We start from the raw sequence: 23,947 nt of genomic DNA on the forward strand, positions 1-23,947 counted from the left end.
CATGAAATTTGGGCTTCTAGATGTCCTTATGGATATAATTAAACACACGTAGTTTTATGTGTTTACGTTAAAGATGTTTTGAGTTATAGAAGGGTCAAAAGTGGCACCAAGTGGTTCGTGTAATATTACACTTGGCGCTGGCTAGCCAGTTCCTTTGCTTGAACTTGGCTTGACACGCTGCCGCGTGTCTAGATAAAAGTTACTGAACAAATGTTGGTCAGTTTGAGGAGTTACAGCCTTTAGTTAAATTTATTGCTCCTGTTACAGGAAGCAACCTGTAGTATACATTACCTATGTGGGATTTTGATAGATTTTTTAATAAAACCAAAAATATACTCAGCTTTCTTTATTTTATTTGCAATTAACTAAATTTAAGTAATTTTCCCTTTTAATTTTCATATTCACGTCTTTCACAATTCAAATCGTTCCCTTCATCCCTCTCGCACCTCTTGTCGTCTTCCTCTCTCAGTTGCGTTTCGTTTTACTCTATTTACTTACGTTCCATTCCTTCACATAGTTGTCATTACACGAAATGTTTAAGCCGAGCGCGGATTTTATGTCTGTGGTTTAAGCAGCTTAAAATGGCTCATATATTATGTACTACTCTTTGAATGGCTCCCTAACATATATATACATATTTCTAATATGAAGAATATTGTTAACTATATGAAGAAGATGACAGGCACCCATTTCGGACAAGATATTTTTGCCAATATTAGTTCGAGTCAGAATGGGAGCCTTTCGAGTAAGAGTTCATAAATATCAGCAAACGCAGCGTTGCGTAATGGTAGCGAGGCGATCCGAGTCGACTGCACACGCATTGGCACTCGCTTCCATTCGCCTAAGTAGGCCGTATATGTGTAGAGCCCGTGAGAAATGAGTAAATCTATTCAGCCATCGGCGGTGGCGACGTAGCTTTATCTACTGCCGCCTCGTCCTCGTCGGCCTCGTCCTGGTCGGCTTCGTCTTCGGCGGCCTCGGCGGCCTCAGCCTCGGTAGAGGCCTCGCCTTCTGAAGACGGAGCGGCGGAGAGGGCGGGGTCTACGGCCTCTTCTTTATTCTCGCCTTGACGCTTCTGTAAAAAGTAAATGGTTTGGAATTACTGAATAACTTACCTTAATCTGTGTTTAAAGCGTTTTAAGCGCAGGTGAGATAAGGTTTGCGGAGGCCGCTAGTCAGGCTCTTCGAGGCCTACGGCTACTTGAAGGACTTTGGTCTCGCAGTTAAGAAAACTCCGTCATACCTTCTTCTTCTTCTTAATCTTCGGCTTCGGCTTTTCCTCTGGCTCGCAATACCCCGGCGGGAAGAACCTCGCGCACTCCAGGGCGCCTTCCACCGCGTCCACACTGACGTGTATGGGGCCAAGGGCGAGCAACTCAGCAGGAGGGCCGGGTGGGAAGAGGTCGGCAGGGTCCGCTAGTTCTGGTTCTGCGAGGCCTACGGCTACTTCAAGGACTATGGTTTCGCAGCTGAAAAAAATGGATTTGATTTTAAACGTTTCAACTGAATATTTGTGAATCTTTGTGTAAATGCTTGATAACGTTTTCGTTATTGACAAAGAGTTGGGAGCGGGTGAGGTTTAAATTGTAAGTAGGTACCGAAGTGCAACTCTAACTTAGCTTTGACGGTTAGTTAAGGACTAATCTTTACTTACTAGTCTTTCTCCAGCCGATCCTCGTACTGGTTCGCAGTTTTACACAGCAGCCTCGGCTCCGCCACATTTGGGTCAGCGAAAAAGCCGTGTTTCAAGACGCGGGCAGCACACTTGGCCGCGGCGGCCAGCACGGCGCGCCGCTGCCACGCGCCGAACATCATGGCCACGTGCGGGGGTTGGGGAGGGGGGAGCGGCTCCACTAGGGCGCCTACCATCTGAGGAAAAGATAAGGCTCATAGATTAGTATATGTAATTGATAACGCTGCTGTAAAAGTCCATGTAATTTTGGTAGATCGCTATACACAAGATTAATATTGACAGACATTCTTGCCTTGGCTTTATACTTTCGCTTAAGGATTTGGTCTCCGATTGACTAGATACCCCATAGTGTGGGAATACAGAAACATTTCTAAAACCAGTATGATATACCTATAGTGTGATACAATACATAGCGTGTCGCTTCGACTCGTTGCCTGTCCGCTGGCACGTAACGTATATCCTCGGCCTCCGTCTAGGCGGAGCTCATATCATATCACACACCAGCTTCTTCATCAAACCTACCTACCTTAGGAAACAGGAGTTCCAGCACTGCGGCCCGCTGTTGCCTGTCAGCTGGCACGTATATCCCCGGCACTCCGTCCAGGCGGAGCTCATCACACACCAGCTTTTTCGGGCGTTCTTCTTCCTCCAAACCTTCGCCGTACAACACTCGGCGGCAGATCTCTGAAATTACATTTTTACGTGAACAAGGCGTTGCCATACATTGTCACTACCAAGAGTGCCAATTTGATGTAAACTTAGGGTTGATTAGAGTTTGCTTTATATGCGCATTGGGTTGTTTCACAGAAGGAACCAATGATTATCGCTTTGTAAGCACGGCTAAGCTGAGCTACCGCAGCAGATGTATACATCGGTTCAAATATCACCAGCCCTTAAGCTTAATTATCTACGTCACGTCTTTACACTTAATTTCTAACCTGACAGGCTGAAATCGTCCGGCGAACTGATAATCTGTGGGCCCCTTAAAGCTCATTGCCTCTCATCATCACAGGCCTCTTTTCATCTCAATTTTCCGATCCCTATCAAATCTCATTAAGTCCGCTTGAACTGACCTATAATATCCCCTTCCTTATCTGGTTGTTTCTTCAAGAGCAAAGCTAATGAGGGTCGCTCCGTGAGCGCGGTCATCGCTGCTGGCTTGCCCATTTCTGGTTCTTCCACCGCTAGCCGACGTGCTTCTATCTTGCCGAGGAGGAGGGGTAGTTTGTCGGCGACTAGTACTCCTGAAACATGTGTTGTTTATCAAACTTGCTGAAGTTGCTCATATTCTGACAGTGAAAAATAAAATAAATATCTATCTAAACTTTATTGCAACTATCTTCTCTCGGACATCTCAGAGAACAAGGAAAACGACGCTTTTACTTATATAAATAAAATAAATAAATAAATAAATATTATAGGACATTCTTACACAGATTGACTAAGTCCCACAGTAAGCTCAAGAAGGCTTGTATTGTGGGTACTCAGACAACGATATATATAATATACAAATACTTAAATACATACTGTACACATACATATGTGTACTTTATGACTCTTTACAAAGGGCTCTATTGCATTACCAATTTTTCTGAAACGTTCTTGCGGTAGCCAAAGTAGTAGTAGTTAGGAAACACGTATCTGTGAATTGTAAGATTGAGGCGGCGCGTTTCACTTCTTCTCCTACCGAATAGGTACGCTTCTGTCTGAGACTTACCAAAAGGCTCCAAAGCATCAGACACCTTCCTCAAATATTTCTGCGCATGCGGCAGCAGTAACCCAGCACACACATCAGCGAAGTGCTGATCAACACGACGCGCGCGCGTTTCGCGCCGCTCTTCGCGCTCCGCTGCCGCCGCGGCGCGCTCGCGTTCGCGTCGTTCGGCGATTAGTTTTTCTTGAGCTAGAACCACCTCCTGTAAAATAATAAAGCACTTATATAATGCCACGCATACCACGTTGCCTGCTGTCATGAAAACCCGAAACTATCTTGTGAATAGGCGCACCATTAGAGAGGTAGGTAGTGTACTCTACACGCACAGCAACACCGTGATGTGAACTCCTCTTTGCGTCGATAACTCGATACCTCTATATTCAGGTTCATGACTGAATGTGGTGCGGACCTGGGGGCCTAGCTAAGGTGACAATCTTACATCGAGAAACGACAAATAATTTGCTTATCTCTAAACTGAGACCGAGACCTGTACATTGAGAGAAGGAAGACTGTCGACATAGATCATGAATATCATGATTAATCAGGGTTTGAACCTGGTTTGAACTGTGTACCTGTTCTTCTGGAGTCAGCTCATGAGGGGCCCGCTGAGGCCGCTCCCGTTCCCCTTTCTTGGCTAACTCCTCATTCTTCAGCTCCTGTTCGATGGTCCGCGCGATACGGGGAGCATCAGCGCCGAAGATTATGTTCACCAGCTGGCCGGCCTGGGAGTAAAGGTTTAGGTGTGATAATTTGTTTAATTTATAGATGGTCAAGCAAATCTTGTCAGTAGAAAAAGGCGCAAAATTCAAATTTTCTGACGTTATCCCTTCGCGCCTACATTTTTCAAAATTAATTGCCGCCTTTTCCTACTGAAAAGATCTGCTTGACTAACTTTATGGGGTTGTGCACAAATCACGCGAGGTATTTTCGGCTACTTTTTGACCCCTCCCTCCCCCTTGGTGATATTTGGTGAGTTTTTTGGCTACCCCCCTCCCCCCCACGCAACCTCACGTGTATTTTTATGATTTTTTTTTCATTCGACCTAATTTTAAGATAAATAGTGTTGTACTTAGAAAATATTGTTTATTTTTCTATTTTCGTTAAATACACTCGCTATTTTGAAGTGCAGAGTGAAGATTTATGTTTAACGAAACCGAGAAAAGGTATTTTACTCATGTGGTTGGTTTTTTTTCTTAGTTTCGTTCACTGTAGAAAAATACACGTGAGGTTTCCTTATACCCCCCTCCCCCAACGTGATCTATCGTGAGTTTTTCGTGACCCCCCCCCCCCATCGAACCTTGCGTGATTTGTGCACAAGCCCTATTTCATATTTACCTACAAAAGAGAAGATAAGTTTTTTTCTTCACAAGGGTGTTCACAAATTTCATAACATGACTTAGTTGTCAAACATTACCTGACTAACGCTACGTCTTACGTAGGCGAACAACGCGCGAACGCGGCGCGGCGCGGCGCGGCGAAAGCGGCCGCCGCCGCGCCGCGCCGCGCCGCGCCGCCTGACATTCGCGTGCAAATCGCGCCGCACCGCGTTCGCAACGAGATCGCTTACGTAGGACACTTCTATGGGCATCAAAGGATTGATTTCGCCGCGCCGCGCCGCGCCGCGTTCGCGCGTTGTTCGCCTACGTAAGACGTAGCGTAATTTCTAATACGAGAAAAGCGACCAGCGCCCCGATTTTTGAAATTCGACCGCTCGATTTCGTGTATTTCGTTCAATAATATCTCCACTACTAGGCATTTAAATTCTACTAATAGAATTGAAAACGAGTGGTCAATACCACTAGATTTCCAATTTCTATCGCTCGTATTTCGAAAATTAGCATTTCGCCGTTTTCCACCGATTTTCGAGTGACGAAATCGAACGATCGAAATTCAAAAATCGGCTTCCAGGTTCGGTACACAACATGCCAATCCCTATCGCTTCATAGCGAAGGAGACGCAACTGTCACTGTCACACTAATATGGAAGAGTGATAGAGAGACACAAAGCGATTCGATTGCGAAGCGCAAGCGATTGTCACCTTGGCTAGGCCGCCAGGCTATGTCGAGGAAAACACCTCGACTGCAAAGAAATCGTGACATTGAAATAAAGTAAAAACTGATAAAACTTTCTTTGTTCAACTTTACACAAGATAAGAAACAATCGGCTCGATTCGGGAAATGAATTAGAGACTCACTAGATATGAAATAGTAAAGATATGTGACGTTCCACTGCAAAAGGTACCTTATGGCGGCTGGCGCCGCGATTCGGGAAATGAATTAAGCGCCGCAATAATATTGGAGCGGTGTTAATAATTAGCGTAAGCGTCAACCGCCATAAGGTACCTTTTTCCGTGGGACGTCACATATCTTTACTTTATGTATCTAGTTAATCTCTAATTCATTTCCCGAATCGCGCCGAATAAATTTGAGATACCATGCATGCAACCGCTTTTAAAATACCTTCATACTCGCGTAACCTTGCAAATGAAAAAAATCACGATATTGGCCTTCATGGACCTATATTTGTATCTATACAAGTAGTCAAGTAGGTGGCTACACACGTGCTCCAGCACCACAATAGTCATGGCTTCGAAGGCTTTTCCAACAATCGTAAGTTTGGTCGATATCGCCACATGACACGTATCTGTGCTTATTGCCATTTATGTATAAGTAGAGCTGTGTGTCTACTTATTGTATTAGTTAGGTAAGGTTGGTACTTATTCTACCTGTCCAATTTCTTGGTCCAATGTGCATTGCGTCTCACTCTCTCACTAAGCAAAATGTGAGACGCAAATAAACATTGGACAGGTGGAATACCACACTAAGAAATGTAAGAATGTGTTTCTAGAAGGCGCCGACGAAGGTACGACGAGGGTTGTATATTCCGTAAAAAACTTTACAACGAATGAACCAAAACATTATTCAATGGTGTCCCTAAAAAGGCAAATTCATAGCTCTTGATGTTTTAAAATCTAGCGAAGCGTAAAATGGAGATTCAGAATTTTAGAAAACATATATATTCTAAAGCCTTAAAAATAAAAGGTACTTACAAACTGATACTAAGGTGGGTACATGCCTAATAAATTCCTACCTTTTTTCTCTTTTGTATACAAACAAGTCCTATGTCTCAATAAGGCTTGTTTTATTGCCTTAATATCAGTATAACTAATATGACAACTAGTATGCCTACTTAAAAGTAAAACCTTAAATAACCTTCCAACTGCCGAAATGATGATATAATTTCACTGAAAAGCAACAAAACTTTTCTTTTGAAACGACTCCGAGGCTTCTCGGAAATAAAGTTATAATTGACATAAAAGTATACTAATTTTAAGTTGATTGACAGCTTTTGTTATTGCTAATAGTTTGAACTGAGCTGAGGAGCTTTAGATAGCTTTGGATAACAAAGGAAATGAAAACTTACGGCTATGAACAGCCAGGTTGGCTCGCTGCGGTTCCGGAAACGCTTCAAGCACTCGATGGTGTCTGCCTTCGCCTGCAAGTTTCATGATAGAATGAAATCTGTTTAGTAGGTAGGTTATTAACTGATTAAGCTTTAAGCTATGCTAACTCATTTTCAATAAGGGTAACATTCCATTTCTGACCGCAGCTGCACTACTGGCATTGAACGCATCGGTGTTATTGTCAATTTCCATAGAATTGTAGACGCCGACGCTCGAAAGACGCCAGATGTGGGGGGGGGCCCTAAAGAAACAAATTGACACATTCACTGCAAACTAATACTTAATTTTAATTTAATTTTAAGGCGGTTCGCCCTCTACAAATTGTTCTTGCTATATTTTTGACACGAAAGCTCTTAAATGGGTGGAAAACAACTTTCTTCAGGAATTCCGACGGGTCTTTGACAGTGTAATTTACATACAAACATAAATTCACATTATTGATGACTGTATTACCAACAGGGGGTATGCACGGATAGTCCCCGTGACCCGTGACCCAATTTTTTACGCTTTCTTTGATATTTCATGTTATATTAAAGAAATCCTTGGGATAGTAAATTTTAGTGGCGGATGGTGGTACTCGTAGTAGGTATTTTAAGAACTACAAAATATACCTACTTGAAAAGGCCCTTAAAAAATCTTACAACGCAAATCAGACTATACCTATTTAAGAGCGAGTATCTAAATTAGTACATTTTATTTAGGTCCAATCACGGTCCAATATTTCAAAACATTAAAATTAAAAAAAAACATTAAAAAACCCAACGCAATGAAATGGATGACCAAGATTTAGATAAAACATCTCTAAGAACCACCGCTAAAATACAAATACTCTTTATTGCACACCTCATTACAGAAAACAATACAAATAATAATACAGGAAGAAGAGGTTAAACAACAGCGACCTTCAATTAAAAAAAAATTGCATCCATCCACTAATCCGGGGTTAGCCGGTTAAACCGTTAACCTAGTGTCAAATTGTAATGGCAACAATGGTACTTCCAGGTTTAACCGGTCAACCCCGGGTTCGTGAATGGTGCAAGTGGCTTTTAATCATTTAAAGGTGGTCTTAATGGTGTAAGTGTATGGTGGATGGAAGACGGGATAGTGAATATCCACCAACCCGCTGGATGGACACTGTAAGGCCTGCCAGGGATCTACACAATCTACACATGTGCCTATTATTAGGAAGGCGGAAAATCGTGCAGAATGGAGAGCCTTGCACAAAATAACGACCTCATGTGGTCGCGACCCTCAGTCACGAGGAATCGAATGGGCGTACCCAGCATTTCTTAAAGAGTGGGGCAGAAGTAGGGGAGGCTGGGTACGTTGTAACAGGGTACAGTCGCCATCAGGTATATCGGAGCGGCCAACGTGTTCACAATATCTGAACGCGCACTCTAAGAGTGACATTCCATTTCCAACTGCAGCTGCAATACTGTTCATTTTACTATAGAAATTGACAATGACAGCGACGCGTTTCCATAGTAAAATGAACAGTATTGCAGCTGCAGTTGGAAATGGAATGTCACTTTAATGCCTTGACAATAGAGGCGTGTTCAGATATTTGTGAACACCTTGGCTGCTCCGATATATATCTGATGGCGACTGTACGATAAAACAAAAATTCTTAGTTTATGGTCAGAGACCAGGGTGGGGCAACTGCCTCACCTTGCCCCACCGTGGGTGTACCGAAGAAGGTGTACTTACGACCGCTAGATGCAGGTTGTCCCCTCCGATTTCCACCTTGATCTTCTTCAGGTTGCCCACCATGCCGATGCAAGGGCCACACCATTCCGAATATACGTCAACCACTGGTGGAAATATAATTTATTTATATCAGATAATGGTAGAAAAACAGAAATTAACTCTTCACTCTTTCTGAAAGTTAGGATTAGGATATTTTAGCCTTATTGTTATTGTGAAACTTACTCTATTCGAAGGTGGGTCGAAATTCTTTTCGTTGTGTTATTTTTTGGTCACAAAAATGTGACGGAGTGGAACTTTTTGTATGGGGTGACATCTAGTGATGTTTTAATTTTTTCTCGAGAGAATTATTATAGGTAATCTACAGCTAGAAAGACAGTCATGCAATATAGAACTCAACTTATTTTATTTATTCGATAAAAGACAAAAATAGAAGCGAGACAGAGTGGTCAGAAACAAGACAACGGAAAGAAAAAGAGAACATGAATAATTACTCGTAATTCCAATGACATGTAAAAAAAAAGTAAAATGCGTCACTTTTTTACTTCATCTCGTTAGAAATAGAATCTGACTTTTTTTTACAATAACTCACCTAACAATCCATCTCGCTGCAGAAACTTGGCCCACTCTTCATCCGTGTTGAGCTCAGCCTGCAGCTGCACCTGAGCCGCCTTCTTGCCTGCACCAGCCGCGGCCGCGGCGTTGTTAGCGTTTAGTAGCGCCGACGTTAGGGACATCGTGCGGTGTAGCGCAGAGTGAGGTTGGAAGCGGTTGAAGCGGTGGTGGTGTGGGGTGGTGTAAGGCATCAGCGATTTGATGGAATAAAGAGACAATACACTCATTTTTTTTAGCAGGCGTGTAAAAAGTGAAAGCGATTGGTTGTTGGGCGGCGATGCATTTTGTGAGAAGTTTGAAGCGAGAGAGGCTATAGTTGAGTAGTGTAAGGGTCAATTGGGAGGCGTTCGCCTTCAGTAGCACCGACGCTAGAGACATTGTGAGGTGAGAGGCACAACTTTTAGTTTGAAGTGGTATGTAGGTAGAGGTTATGAGTTAGTGTAAGATAGAAGCAGAAGCGGTGCAACCGCGGCATTGGCGTTTAGTAGCGACGACGTTAGGTACATTGTGCAGTGAAGCGTATAGCGACGTTTGAAGCGGTGTGGAGGAGTGAGTGGTGTAAGGTAGAGCAGATAGCGTTTCTTGAAGGGTCTTTCCTGCGCTGGACGCGGTCACGGCGTTCGCTAGTTCGCGCTTCGTAGGGCGAACGTCAGAGAGTAATTAGAGTTACTTGCACCAACCACATTTGAAAGACTGATCAAAATACGCAGTGAACTATTAAACTTCTCATACAACAACATTTAGTGAATGTTTTAACAGTGACAGAATGTGTGGTGCAAGCGCCTCTTAATGTGGCCTTATTCGTCCCACCTGCGCCAGCAGCGACATTAGCGTTCGCTATTCTAAGTGCTTTCGTAAGCGACATCACGTTGCCAATGCAGAAGAAAGACTGAGTCTTGTAGTGTCTATATATTTATGTAGAACTCAATAATCCAACATACATTCTACACACATACATGCGCTTTTAAGGTGAAAGCTTTAGAATTCAAATTGCCTTACAATAGCTCTTTACGTGCAGAGTGTCAGCATGTGAAGGGAACTTACAGGAAACGGGCTATGAGTTGTGTGGCTTTAGTACCGGACGTTACACGTGAAAATATTATGTGGACTGGCGCAAATTCTACACTGAAGCGTTTATAAGTAGGCGTAAGCTGTAAGCGTTAGCGATTTTTAGTATTATCCTTAAGGGTAAGACCCACTTGACTGTCCTACCTATAGTACTAAGTACTAACTAATAAAACTATTAATAACCTGTGTTTCAAGGAAGTACCTAAACCATATGTACTACGCTCTGAACAGGTCAATAGTTTAATTTAACTACTAATTATATAATAATAGGTACTTATACCCATGCATGTATGGATGATTGTTTTGAAAAGAACAGTTTCGATATACTTATTTAAACCCTTTGATTTTGTTTAACAGTTTTGCCTATTTTTGCACGCTCTGATCTTATATCTTGTACCATCCCTCAACCCTAGAAATACCACAGATGGTCGCATGTGTAGAAACTTTGAAAACGACACGCCACCACCAACTTACCTATTCAAGCGGAGAAATTAAGAACTACCGCAATTTCATACAAAGTTTCATAGTGACCGTAGACAGTGGCGCCACCACTGACTGATCGAATAACTTGGCGATGCTACAACATTTTTATGATGGCTTGGATTTTTCGCTATGCTTAAACCTTTAGTAGGTAATAGATAATAAATATACATATTGGTTATATTTATTTATATTTGTATTTTGTTGCCAAGATAGTTTTAAAGTTTTTCTGGCATTTTGCCTGTCTTTGAGTAATAATCGTAATTTTATAGTGAGTACGTCTTATTCCTCATAATATTTTTGCATTCCGATTAAACCTGTATAAGATTTTATTGCATATAAATAAAGCAAGTAACTATATTAATTTAATCTACCTCAGCCGCATTGTATACCATGCATATGTATTGTATACTTAGATATTGTAGGTACATACCTACATTATTAGGTATAGATTTTAAAATGTTTTGTGATAAAAATGTTTTAAAAGAGTCACAAGTTATACAACTTAATAGTATAAAAGCGCGCAAAATATATATGTTGAGTGGTACCTATATTTAAAATTATATGGCACTTATGCACTGTAAAAAAAAAGTTAGTTATGTCTTATGTCAGCGTTTATTATTCGAAGTAAGAACGCCCTCTATTTTATTATGAAGGAAGCTCCGATTTACTACTCGTCACTAGATGTCGCAAATAAAGAGGTGCAGGCTATTCGACGCTAGGTGGCGTTTTAATCAGGAATACATTTTACGTTATTTAACATTGTCCAGGTTATAAGATTCGTAACTAGAGGGCGGTGAGAAAAAATATTTCTTCGGGTTCCGTACCTAAAAGGTAAAAACGGGACCCTATTACTAAGACTCCACTGTCCGTCTGTCTGTCACCAGGCTGTATCTCATGAACCGTTTTAGCTGTAGACATTTTTAACAGTTGAAATTTTCACAGATGAATATCTGTAATAGCCGCTATAACAAATACTAAAAAGTACGGAACCCTCGGTGAGCGAGTCCGGTCTTTTCATTATTACGGAATATATAACCGACTTCTACTGGAACTACTGGAAGTAAAGATTTTCATTAAGATAGCACCAAATTAAGCTATACCTACCTTACTTTCAGCAAATGATATTTTCGCATGTCTTTCGCGACCAAAAACCAACATGCCCTTGCCGTCAAAAACCTCAACTTTTGCACTAGATTTACCAAAAATGTAAAGAAAAATTTAAAGAAAACAGCAAAGACATGTTGGCACGTACGTACGCTCTTGTTAGGGATGTCGTAAAAAGGTAACATGTCATGACTTGGTGAATTAATGTACTAAGTTGGCCTGCCAGGGGAAATTGGGCCGTATAGCGAGGACTTACGTGCGCTGAAGGGTTATTGATGTGATTTTATTTTTATTACGTTGGTATTTGGTTTCCCTTACTATGTTGCTAAGTAAATATTATTTTAGACGCTTCGGCATTACCATGAAGTTCTCGATACAATAATGATAATATCGTGAACATGAAAGAACTAAGTATTGCGCTAAAATGCGCCATTTTTAAACCTTTTCATGGCAACGTGTATTACAAGATACATACAGGCCTATTCGGATTTCGAGATAATCACAATATCTAGAGACGATTTAGAGATCAACTAGATCTACATTAGATATCGACTAGATGTGACTTGGATATCTAAGTCGAAATCGTTCAAGAGGACCTCCAGAATCGCGGAAACGTCAATTTTGACATATCTATCTTACAAATATCTTTAAATTATCCATATCGTAACTCGTTGAAGTCTAGTAGAGATCTAATTCATTTTCCGAATCGAGCCGATATATGTATCATAATTTTCATCCACTTTGTTTTTATTTCGTAGATATTTTTTTAGGGTTCCGTACCCAAAGGGTAAAAACGGGACCCTATTACTAAGACTACGCTGTCTGTCCGTCTGTCTGTCACCAGGCTGTATCTCATGAACCATGATAGCTAGACAGATGAAATTTTCACAGATGTTGTATAATCTGTTGGCGCGATAACAACAAATACTAAAAAGTATGGAACCCTCGGTGAGCGAGTCCGACTCGCACTTGTCCGGTTTTTTTTATTGTATCAGGCGCAATCGAGACTTAAACTTACTATTTTTTTTTTCAAGAAGGTTCAAGATCAGTACATAGCTACCAACTACACCACAAACGATACACGGGTACGCTGTGGACGAGTCGTCTAGTGGTCAGGACCTCAAGACGTTAGCCGCGTAAGCTGAAGAAGTGGGTTCGATTCCCGCCTCAATGCCGCCGGTGCAATGGGTCACTTTATTAGTGTATGTTATCTATTTCAGTTTATAAAACAAAAGTTCGAGTACCCATGGTAGAGACAGACAAACATTAGTTCCGTCTGACCGATTAGCAAATGAAAAGGGAATTCCGTCAGGCGCACACAATACTTCCTCGCCGGTTTACTTAGGGGGGGGAGGGGAGGGGGAAGCAGCCTAATCATCATCATCATCATCTCAGCCATAAGACGTCCACTGCTGAACATAGGCCTCTCCCTTGTTATGGGGGGTGAATGCCATAATCGCCACGCTTGGCAGGCGGGTTGGCGATCGCAGTCGAGTACACCGAATTTGAGGGACGCTGCTGCCCGTCCACCGGTGGTCTTGGACGTAGTTTAAGGACATACTCGGACATAGGGACATACCGGGCGGGGGGGAGCAGCCTAATACTGTCTTATATTACTGGTACACGGGGCTGCTCTACTTGTGTTCTGCCATTTTTAGGGTTCCGTACCCAAAGGGTAAAACGGGACCCTATTACTAAGACTTCGCTGTCCGTCAGTCCGTCCGTCCGTCCGTCCGTCCGTCCGTCCGTCCGTCTGTCACCAGGCTGTATCTCACGAACCGTGATAGCTAGACAGTTGAAATTTTTACAGATGATGTATTTCTGTTGCCGCTATAACAACAAATACTAAAAACAGAATAAAATAAAGATTTAAATGGGGCTCCCATACAACAAACGTGATTTTTGACCAAAGTTAAGCAACGTCGGGAGTGGTCAGTACTTGGATGGGTGACCGTTTTTTTTTTGTTTTATGGTACGGAACCCTTCGTGCGCGAGTCCGACTCGCACTTGCCCGGCTTTTTAGTACTGAACTTCTAGTGTAAATTTCATTCGATAGCGTAATGTGACGTGTCATGCAACATTACAATATACATTTATATCGTTAAACCATTGGAAATAGCAGAAAAAACGGACATGTGCGAGTCGGAGTCGCTCACTGAGGGTTCCGTACTTTTTAGTATAATTTGTAATTATAGTGGCAACAGAAATACATCATCTGAGGAAATTTCAACTGTCTAGATATCACGGTTCATGAGATACAGCCTGGTGACAGACAGACGGACGGTCAGACGGATAGACGGACAGTCGGACAGCGGAGTCTTAGTAATAGGGGATTATAATAATAAAGTTATGTCCCATAAATATTGTTATTTATCTGTGTAATAACTGCGACCAAGTTAGGCTCGCTGGAGTTGATTAAAAAATGGTTCAGCTCCGTGCTTAGATATTTATGTTTCCCTGTCCGCACACGTTTTATAATCTGAACATCCGGCTTTTCCTTAATTAAGCCTGCATCCGGATCCGGTTTTTCCTGGCGGGTTTTGCCGGGCTCTAAATTTTTTTCAGGATTCGTTGTTTTTGAATTTCTGTAGTTATAAAAATTTAACCCTTAAATGCATGGTGTAGGATGCAGCGCAGATAGTGTATGTTTCTGATGGTATGTAGTATGATTTCTCCTATATTTTTTACTAATAATTATACATTTACATAAATATGATTTAGCTTATGAAGCAACTTCTAACACCGATTATGCAGTAAAAATCGATGTAATTTTTTTTTTAAACTGTTTTTCAATCAGCAAACAATTATGTGATACATATGTATATAAATTTCGTGCAAAAAGAAAAAATCATGCATTTAAGGGTTAAGAGGGGACGTAAAGCCAGATTTTTCACCACACCAATCTGTAAAGGCTTTCTTTATACTTCAAAACCTGATGAGAAAGTTTCATTTTATACTCGTATGGGTACGAGAGTGGCAAAGTAAACCAATGCAAATGTAGACTTGTTTCCTCATATTAGCTGGTGGTGATGATTTTGAATGATTATTACATATAATAAGGATAATAACGTCAATTTGAATTTTATTTGTACAGTTTTACAGTTAATATTTTTTCCTGTTGTTCTATTTTGGAATCATTCGCTGGGCTATCAAAATCGCTGCAGACTTTTCTTGGTCTAACTCTACATACGTACATATGTATAAGTAGTTACATGTAACGAACCCAGGTTGCTTAATGGGACTCATGTTAATAGGTCACTTAATAGCTACATACATTAACACTAATAATTCACGGCCTTTAATTAACGTGTACATATTAATGCAGCCTAAAGACCCTACGGACCCTCTGACTTTGTGAACTAAAGCTGGTAGTAACGACGTATGTGCCGTTAACCTTTTGGACGCCAATGACCGATATATTCGCATCGCAGGTTCAACGCCAAAGACAGATTAATCGGTCACAGATCACAGAGCATTAAAAAAATAAAAAAACTTTGAAGGAACTTTTTCCTATTGGTACTACAATAGAACACTAATCTCAAAATCTCGCTTTCATTACATAATTTTGTTGTTGTGTGCGTGCCTTCAATAGTCTCTCCTGCCGGGCTAGCACATGATTGGGGCGACAGTACTCGTATCTCGCGGCGAGATAGACTATATACTGTCACTCTTTTATCTTATACCTTTAAACGAGCAATTCTTGTATATTTATTTATTTATACATAGATAGATAGTATTTATTTCGGATTGAAAATTTACATGTATTCCTTAAAAATAGCAGAAATTCACAAAAAGATCGTCAAATACAAACAAAATTTAAAGAATAATAAAAAATAATAGTAAATTGTGAATCAATAATGTCAAAAATAAAATAGAAATCAAATTAAAATGTTGTAAAACTTAACTAAAATCTAAAACTATTTGGTATATAATACTAGGGCTTTCCTAAGTAATATAATGTCAAGTTCCATATATATATATATTCCGGGGATATCGGTAACGGCTCTAATGATTTCGATGAAATTTGCTATATGGCGGTTTTCGGGGGCTAAAAATCGATCCAGCTAGGTCATTATCTCTGGGAAAACGCGCCATTTAGAGTTTTATATGTGTTGCGTTGTCTACAATATGTTTTCCGAGCAAAGCTCGGTCTCCCAGATATTTAACATAGTTAGAAAAAGACGGGTAGTCTATCTCGCCGCGAGATACTGTCGCCAATCATGTGCTAGGCCTACTGGCGATACCTACTACAGGCTCATAAAGTTCAGAAGGACATAAAATTGAATTATATAAATCCATGTTATCGACATTTAAGTATGTCGTACGCCTGAAATAGAACACAAATGTTTGCTTTCTATAAATATGCTTGTTCAAACTACTGGTGCCCGATGTAGATAAGTATATCAATTTGTTATGATTTTCTTCGGAACGTGAAACGGCTCGATTCGGGAAATGAATTAGAGACTCACTAGATATGAAATAGTAAACATATGTGACGTTCCACGGAAAAAGGTACCTTATGGCGACTGGCGCCGCGATTCGGGAAATGAATTAGAGATTCACTAGATATGAAATAGTGAAGATATGTGACGTTCCACGGAAAAAGGTACCTTATGGCGGCTGGCGCTTACGTCACATAGCGCCGCATTAATATTGGAGCGGCGTTAATAATAGCGTTAGCGCCAACCGCCATAAGGTACCTTTACCCGTGGGACGTCACATATCTTTACTATATCAGAATCAGAATCAGAATCAAGGATTTTATATCGTATCTAGTTAATCTCTAATTCATTTCCAGAATAGCGCCGAAAGAGCATACCTGGGCCGTCCAGCAGGAAGACGTCCTATCGGACGCCCCAGATATCGCTGGTGCGACATGGTGGAGGCGGACCTGCGTGAACTTCGAGTCAACAATTGGCGAAAGTTCGCACAGGACCGAGAAAAGTGGCGCTGTGTTGAGTCGGAGGCCAAACCTCATTTTGGGTCGCTGCATGAGCCAACGGAGTAAGTTAGTATGATTTTGAACTAGTTTTGATACGACCTCGGAGAATCAGCGTGTTGCAATTGGTGGCAACAGGTGCATACAAAAATAAGTTAAGTTAATAAGCGCCACTTGCACCATCCCACTAACCCGGGATTAACCGGTTAAACTGGTAATCCAGTGTCAAATTGTACTGGTAACCATGGCAGCTCCAGGTTTAACCGGTTAACCCCCGGGTTAGTGAATGGTGCAAGTGGCCCTAAGTGAGATACACGCCAAACACCAAGACAATCGTCAACGTCTTATCAAAACCAGTTCAAAACCATAACAAATTGGTAAATCCGAATAGGGTACGCTCGTGCTCGCTTTAACAAAATAATGCCTGTGAGCTTAAAATCTAGTCTTGGCAAATGATAGCGTGCTCAACACCAGTGCAATGCAGCAGGTAATGCAGTTTCGACTAATAGGTAGATACTGACGGGACATCCGCATTTTTCACGATTCCGTAACTTTTCACTTAGATACTAATATATCACAGTCTTTTACACTTCAGAACTTATCAAGATTTAGAATCACACTTTATTTCCAGCCTTTCCAGGTGTTAACTTGTTTGCAGCACTTTAAGGGGCCCACTGTCCGCCGGACGGTATCGGCCTGTCAGTTAGAACAAAATTTTTACAGTTCCGAACAACGGACAGGCCGATACCGTCCGGTGGACTGTTAAGCAGTGCACCCTTTTTTTAGAGAGCCGTATTTTCGTTTCAAATGTATTATACCTATATCTGTACGTGCGAAGTTTTCCTTTTATTTTTAAAATTGTTTTATGTCTGCACACGCATCTGTATACCGTAAAAGTTAATTTGGTTATCATTATCACTGTTCATTACAAAATATTCCAGTAAATCAAAAGTGATTAATCTAAATTACTTTTAACTTCAAAGTAATTGTAGATTGGCAAAGATTTCTAAGCAAGTGTTTAAAGTTGAAGAGAAACTAATGACTTTCGAAGCTCACTTTGAAAACTATCAAAACTTAAATCTTTGTTTAATTTTACGCCAATACAATGTTTGGTTTTCAGTAACTAAAGGTATTACAGTTAATTCTTTTGTGAATTTCAATATTAAAATATTTGTTTTATTAAAATTGTTGTTTGAATTGAATAGCTTTGCATACTATTCGCCGATTCATAATATTCATATAAATTTTTCAATAAAATACATGTTGCAATTTTTTATACACCCAGCTTAAAAGTGCATGGCCTCGAATGAATTTTATTCATAATGTGTCCATGCAATTTTGCAGCTCGCAGCAATAAGAAATAGAGTTTTTCATAATTTCACATTCTCACTAGTAAAGACTTATTATAAAAGATAGACTGATATAAAAGTAAGTACAGATTTTAATCGACTTTTTCATCGTTTTAACGACGAATTTACTGTAAAATTTTAATTGAGTACTAGCACTTTTTCATAGTTTATGTTTAAAAACTTGTGCAGTTTGAATATTTAATGAATTCATTGATTAAATATTAGAACAGTGAGATCGAGTGTTAATAGAGCATTACCGTCTATAGAACTCGATGTCTACCGGCTTGTCTAAGTTTCACATAGGGGCTATTCATAAATTACGTCATTTCAAATTAGGGGGGGGGGGGTCTGGACATCGGATGACGGTAGCATGAAGTAGGAGGAAATGGGGTCATTTGAAGCATGATTTTTGGATGATTTTGGATGATGATTTGGGGTCAAAAATCGTCAAAAATCGATGACGTAATTTATGGACAGCCCCATAGTTTAGCAAGTTTTGTACAGATATTTATTTTTCACTGAATTATTTCACAGTTCTAATGACTTCACTGTTTGTTTCTTTATATTCTGATTATTTTTTTATTTAGTTAGAAAACTTCTTGACTTTGCGGTACCTACTAGATCTAGCAATTATAAAGTCTCTAGTTACAAAATATTTTTATTCCTTATTTTTTTCACTAATGTAATGCCTTTCACAATGTAATCCTTGTTGGTCGGACCGCGTCGTCGCATTCGGGACTAGTCACTCGTCAGATCGGGCGTTCTTTATTACAGTAGGTATACCAATAAGTACATTCTTTTTAGTTAAATTTCACTGTTCTTATTGTTAATTTTTCGTTTAGTCCTTACCATATTGGTTATTTGTTAAGTTAGTTACAAGACTGCTACCCGGGCCCCTCGCGGTAACTCGTCAGGTCGGGCGTTTAACAGTAACTATATATTATTTTTTGTTCAATTTCACTGTTCTTATAGTTTATTTTTAGTTTAATCCTTACTATTTTGGTTATTTGTTAAGTTAGTTACAAGACTGCTACCCGGGCCCCGTCCGAACTTGTTACTCGTCAGGTCGGGCGTTAAACAGTAACTATATTTTTTGTTCAATTTCACTGTTCTTATAGTAAATTTTTCGTTTAATCCTTACTATTTTGGTTATTTAATTAGTTAGTTACAAGACTGCTACCCGGGCCCCTCGCGGTAACTTGTTACTCGTCAGGTCGGGCGTTTAACAGTAACTATATATTATTTTTTGTTCAATTTCACTGTTCTTATAGTTTATTTTTCGTTTAATCCTTACTATTTTGGTTAGTTGTTAAATTAGTTACAAGATACCCGGGCCCCGTCGCGGTAACTTAATTGGTACTCGTCAGGTCGGGCGTTATTACAGTAAGTACCTATATTTTTTTTGGTTGAATTTGACTGTTCTTATGGTTAATTTTTCATTTAATCCTTGCTATTTTGGTTATTTGTTTAGTTAGTTACAAGACTGCCCGGATCGGGCCACGTCGCGGGACTGGCGGCCAATTAAAGAGTTACCGAACACGCGAATAGATGGAGGCATGCGACGGAGCCTTTAACTGACTTTACATAAATATGGGTTCGGGTTTCAAAGGTATTTAAAGAGAATGAAAATGTTGAATCGGCGACTAGATAGTTATACTTAGGGGAGCGGGGGGCTTGTTGTAACAGTTTTAGGAAAAAGGCCTGTATTGTCTAAAATATGTTCAATTTTATGATTCTGAGTATGAGGGTTTGTAAAATATTTATCTAAGCACTAATTCCGATTACAAAATAATTTTAAATGTTAACACATGTTTTACACCTGACGTTTTTTTAAAAACTGGGAGTTGTTACAACCTACCCCGTAATTTTTTTTTATACCTGGACGAAACAGAGCTCGTATGCACATCCACTCACTTCGATGTCTGGCGGGGCAATGGCGGTGTTTACGTTATTCTTCGAGTTATAAGAAAGTCATTCAGCAAAAAGGAATTAAAATGTTTTTAATTCCCCGTCAAAATTGAGCGTTACTACTTAACCCTGTTACATTGAGCCCCCGGTTCCCCTACTGGATCTTGGCCTCCGACACTAGATTCGTCTGTCCTGTGCGATCCGACGCCATTCAGCCGCTTGTATGCCACACATGTCTTTCTGGACCCATGGTATAATAATACACTCCGCCTGGTACTCTCTTCCCGTCTTCTCGTGGTCACGTGACTGACACAAGCCTACGTCATCATGCGACAGCGCTATATGATAATATGCGATAGCGCTATACAAAGTGGCATTGTTATTGTGACGTAGGCTTGTGTCACTCTGGGAAGAGAAGCCCATGTTTTATTAGACTATGTTCTGGACCTCATCGATCCATCGGTACCTAGGCCTTCCGACCGGACGTCTCGCAGTTGGTCTCAGATAAACTCTCTTGGCCGCAAGAAAGTTATAATATAGTTATATTTTCTTTCGGGAAGTCGTTAACAATAAATATAAAATCGAATTAACTCATTTGTGAGCCACCATAGAACGTTATCAACTAATGACACTCCCACACTATACTTATAAATTCAATTCAAATCGCTGAAAAGTTACCTTGGACGGTCTCGACTACGTACAATTTATTTCCATCCCGTTTAGACAGTGAACCTCGTTCATACAGGATGTTTTGTTCAGGCCGACAGTGAACCTCGATTATATACAAGGTGGTTTGTAGAGCCCCTATCGCTGGATTGGTTATGGATCGCGTCTCGAAAGAGCCCCACTGCCTTATTCGAACTTCAAGATATTCACAAGAGACGACACGTACTAGATCCATTCTAGATACGTTATAGTTTAGATATCAACTAGTTCTCTTTTGCAGCGCAACTCGGGCAACGAATGTCACTTTTACGTTAGATAGAGTAAGATATCTATTAGATGTGAATTGGATCTCTAAGTCATATCCTGTGGAAATCGTTCAAGACTATCTCCAGAATCGCGCAAATGTCAAATTTGACAGGTTAGATCTTAAACATATCGTTATCGTATCTTGGTGATGTCTAAAAGATATCTAATAGATATCTATTTCAAAATCCGAATCGGGCCCTCCCACTATATTTATTCAATTAAAATCGCTGAAAAGTTAGCTTGGACGGACTCAACTACGTACAATTTATTTTCATCCCGTTCGGACAGCGAACCTATCATACAGGATGTTTAGTTCAGGCCGACAGTGAACCTCGATGATATACAAGGTGGTTTGTAGAGCCCCTATCGCTGGATTGGTTATGGATCGCGTCTCGAAAGAGCCCCAGTGATTAATAGAGACACAGATTAAGGTGGAGACAGATAGTGCGTTTATTTACTCAGGTTTTGGAAATCTTCGTGTTTTAAATAAGCTCAATGTGACAAATTCCGTCACAGGGGCTATTCCGTCCACGAGCGTATTTTTCTTTGATTTAAAATTATAGGAAAAAAACATTTGCTTTTGATGCTGAAACTGAAAGCAATCGCTGCTTTGTCGATGAAATTATCGATTTTGTTCGTTGTTCGAGGAAACGTTAGTGGACGGAATAGTCTCTATGACAGAATTATTAGCCACATTGACATTGACCTCATTGTATTGTTAATTTATTTTACTATACGTGAAAAATTTTGCATACTTGCGTAGCCTATTTCTATTAGGTACTATGATATTGATTTTGATGTTTTAGTATTAGTATGCAGTCGCTTTCGTAAAAACTAGTGCCTACGTCAAATCATGGGATTAGTTGTCAAGCGGACCCCAGGCTCCCATGAGCCGTGGCAAAATGCCGGGATAACGCCAGGAAGAAGAAGAAGAGTATTAACTAAGTGGTAATATCTACGTTTTATCATAGACTTGTAAAAGATTAGAAGGTGAAATGGACTACCATTTCACCTTCTAATCTTTTACAAGTCTGATGTACTAACATCAGACCTTCCAACCCAAAAGGCAAAAATAGGCCATATTAGGATTGGTCCAGTTCACGATATTTTCCTTCACAGAAAAGCGACTGGTACACAACTAACCATACGCTTACATTCATACGAATTTACCTCATTCTTGGAAGTCATATGTAAAGTGGCGCTTCTGTTCAGCTATTCTGTACAAGGACCCGGTGTCGAGTGACGCCGCTGCGTTAATTGGATGTGCGTTTGAGCTGACAGTTTAGGAGCCATTCATTTATTACGTAAGACGGTTTTTTGCAGGTTTTGACCCAATCCCACCTCTAAAGCCGCGGCCGGGTGCCTGACACAGCGTGCAGCGGGGTTGCGAACTGCACGGCAGCCATGATTGTGTGTTTTTAGCGTTAAGATATATTTATAATAATATGTAAGTATGCTAGTTTTAAGGTATTTATTTATGGGTCAATAATTGCCTAGAAATAAATATTTTCATTTCATTTCTAAAATAAGAATAGGCCTCTCCTGTGCCCCCCAATATTTATTACTTAAGAATATAAAGGATATTTATTACTTAAGAATATAAAGGAAAAACCGGGCAAGTGCGAGTCGAACTCGCGCACGAAGGGTTCCGTACCATAATGCAAAAAAAAAGAACAAAAAAAAGCAACAAAAAACGGTCACCCATCCAAGTACTGACCACTCCCGACGTTGCTTAACTTTGGTCAAAAATCACGTTTGTTGTATGGGAGCCCCATTTAAATCTTTATTTTATTCTGTTTTTATTATTTGTTGTTATAGCGGCAACAGAAATACATCATCTGTGAAAATTTCAACTGTCTAGCTATCACGGTTCGTGAGATACAGCCTGGTGACAGACGGACGGACGGACGGACGGACAGCGAAGTCTTAGTAATAGGGTCCGGTTTTACCCTTTGGGTACGGAACCCTAAAAATGAACACCCGTTTGGATTGTTGCACTGCCAACGCGCGCGCAATGAGCGCTGAAGCGGGCGGCGCGCGCAGTGCATCAAATCAAATCATCCTCGACATATCAAGACCTATTATTATTGTAATATCTATAAATATACATATGTTTCGTTTTACAATCGTTTCTGAGAATAGCGTGACCATCTGACCATCATAATAAATATTTGCCTGAAAATAAATATTTTCATTCATACATTCATTCATTCATAATTGGTGTTGAAAAAAAAACAAAACTTTGCATTTCGTTTCTCACAATCGCAAGGATAAGCGAATAGTGTTTATTATTTATGTATATAACTAAAATACAAAACACCTTGGACTTAAAGTGGCTATCTCAAACTTTAATTTATTCCTATATAACATATACATATAGACATCAATTACAAATAAAGTACAATACTAACTAACTTTAATTAATTGCGATATTTATACATTTTCTAGTAAACATCATTTTCCTAAGTTATCTTTATGTTACAATTATAAAATGTAAGTACCTAACTAATTACTACATACCTAGTGACTGAACAGTGACAATAATATAAAATTATAAGTAATAGAACAAATTAAATTCTTTTCAAAAAATACTTTAAAAAAAAACAGAAATATGAGAAAAAAAATTCAATATTTTCAATATTTTCAGTTTAAGAATATAGTAATTATTATGACGAGAACAATGAAATACTACTCAGTTATGCAACTGATACATAACGAGATTATCATTTTTCTACACTTGTTCAAAATCGTACAGTCGAATTCATAAATAGGTACCATATTTTTTTTACCTAATCCATTGCAATAAGGTGAAAAATATAAATATATGCATATATATTTATGAACTCCACTGTACAATTATGTAATGACTACAATTAGTGCCTTAATAATCTATTTTTAATATTATTAAATTGACTCGAAATTATCCCTATAAGGC

The 23,947-nt window shown here is 39.9% G+C and overlaps 1 protein-coding gene across 2 annotated transcripts; it reads right to left on the reverse strand.

The window, feature by feature from the left end:
• Positions 1–345: 345 nt before the first annotated feature.
• On the reverse strand, positions 346–17,419 carry LOC134663442 (thioredoxin domain-containing protein 3 homolog). Of its 2 annotated transcripts, XM_063519810.1 has the most exons (11): positions 17,305–17,419; positions 9,167–9,253; positions 8,578–8,681; positions 6,831–6,902; positions 3,980–4,129; positions 3,411–3,609; positions 2,767–2,937; positions 2,220–2,377; positions 1,655–1,869; positions 1,244–1,469; positions 346–1,075 (listed from the first exon to the last, which is right to left on the reverse strand). In XM_063519810.1, exons 1-11 carry the CDS (start codon positions 17,315–17,317, stop codon positions 887–889), a joined length of 1,584 nt encoding a protein of 527 aa, XP_063375880.1. In that variant the 5' UTR covers positions 17,318–17,419; the 3' UTR covers positions 346–886. The 2 variants fall into 2 exon arrangements, with proteins under 2 accessions (XP_063375880.1, XP_063375879.1); XM_063519809.1 differs by lacking the exon at positions 17,305–17,419 and having other exon boundaries at positions 9,167–9,311.
• Positions 17,420–23,947: the final 6,528 nt, after the last annotated feature.

This window comes from Cydia fagiglandana, chromosome 4, assembly GCF_963556715.1.
Source record: "Cydia fagiglandana chromosome 4, ilCydFagi1.1, whole genome shotgun sequence".
NCBI classification, from domain to species: domain Eukaryota; kingdom Metazoa; phylum Arthropoda; class Insecta; order Lepidoptera; family Tortricidae; genus Cydia; species Cydia fagiglandana.

Coding starts and splice junctions, on each gene's coding strand:
- LOC134663442 (XM_063519809.1), bottom strand. CDS start 9,311: ATGTCCCTAACGTCGGCGCTACTAAACGCTAACAACGCCGCGGCCGCG. Junction 6,903..8,577: donor ACAACCTGCATCTAGCGGTC/GTAAGTACACCT, acceptor TGAAACTTGCAG/GCGAAGGCAGACACCATCGA. Junction 1,470..1,654: donor GATCGGCTGGAGAAAGACTA/GTAAGTAAAGAT, acceptor CATTTTTTTCAG/CTGCGAAACCATAGTCCTTG.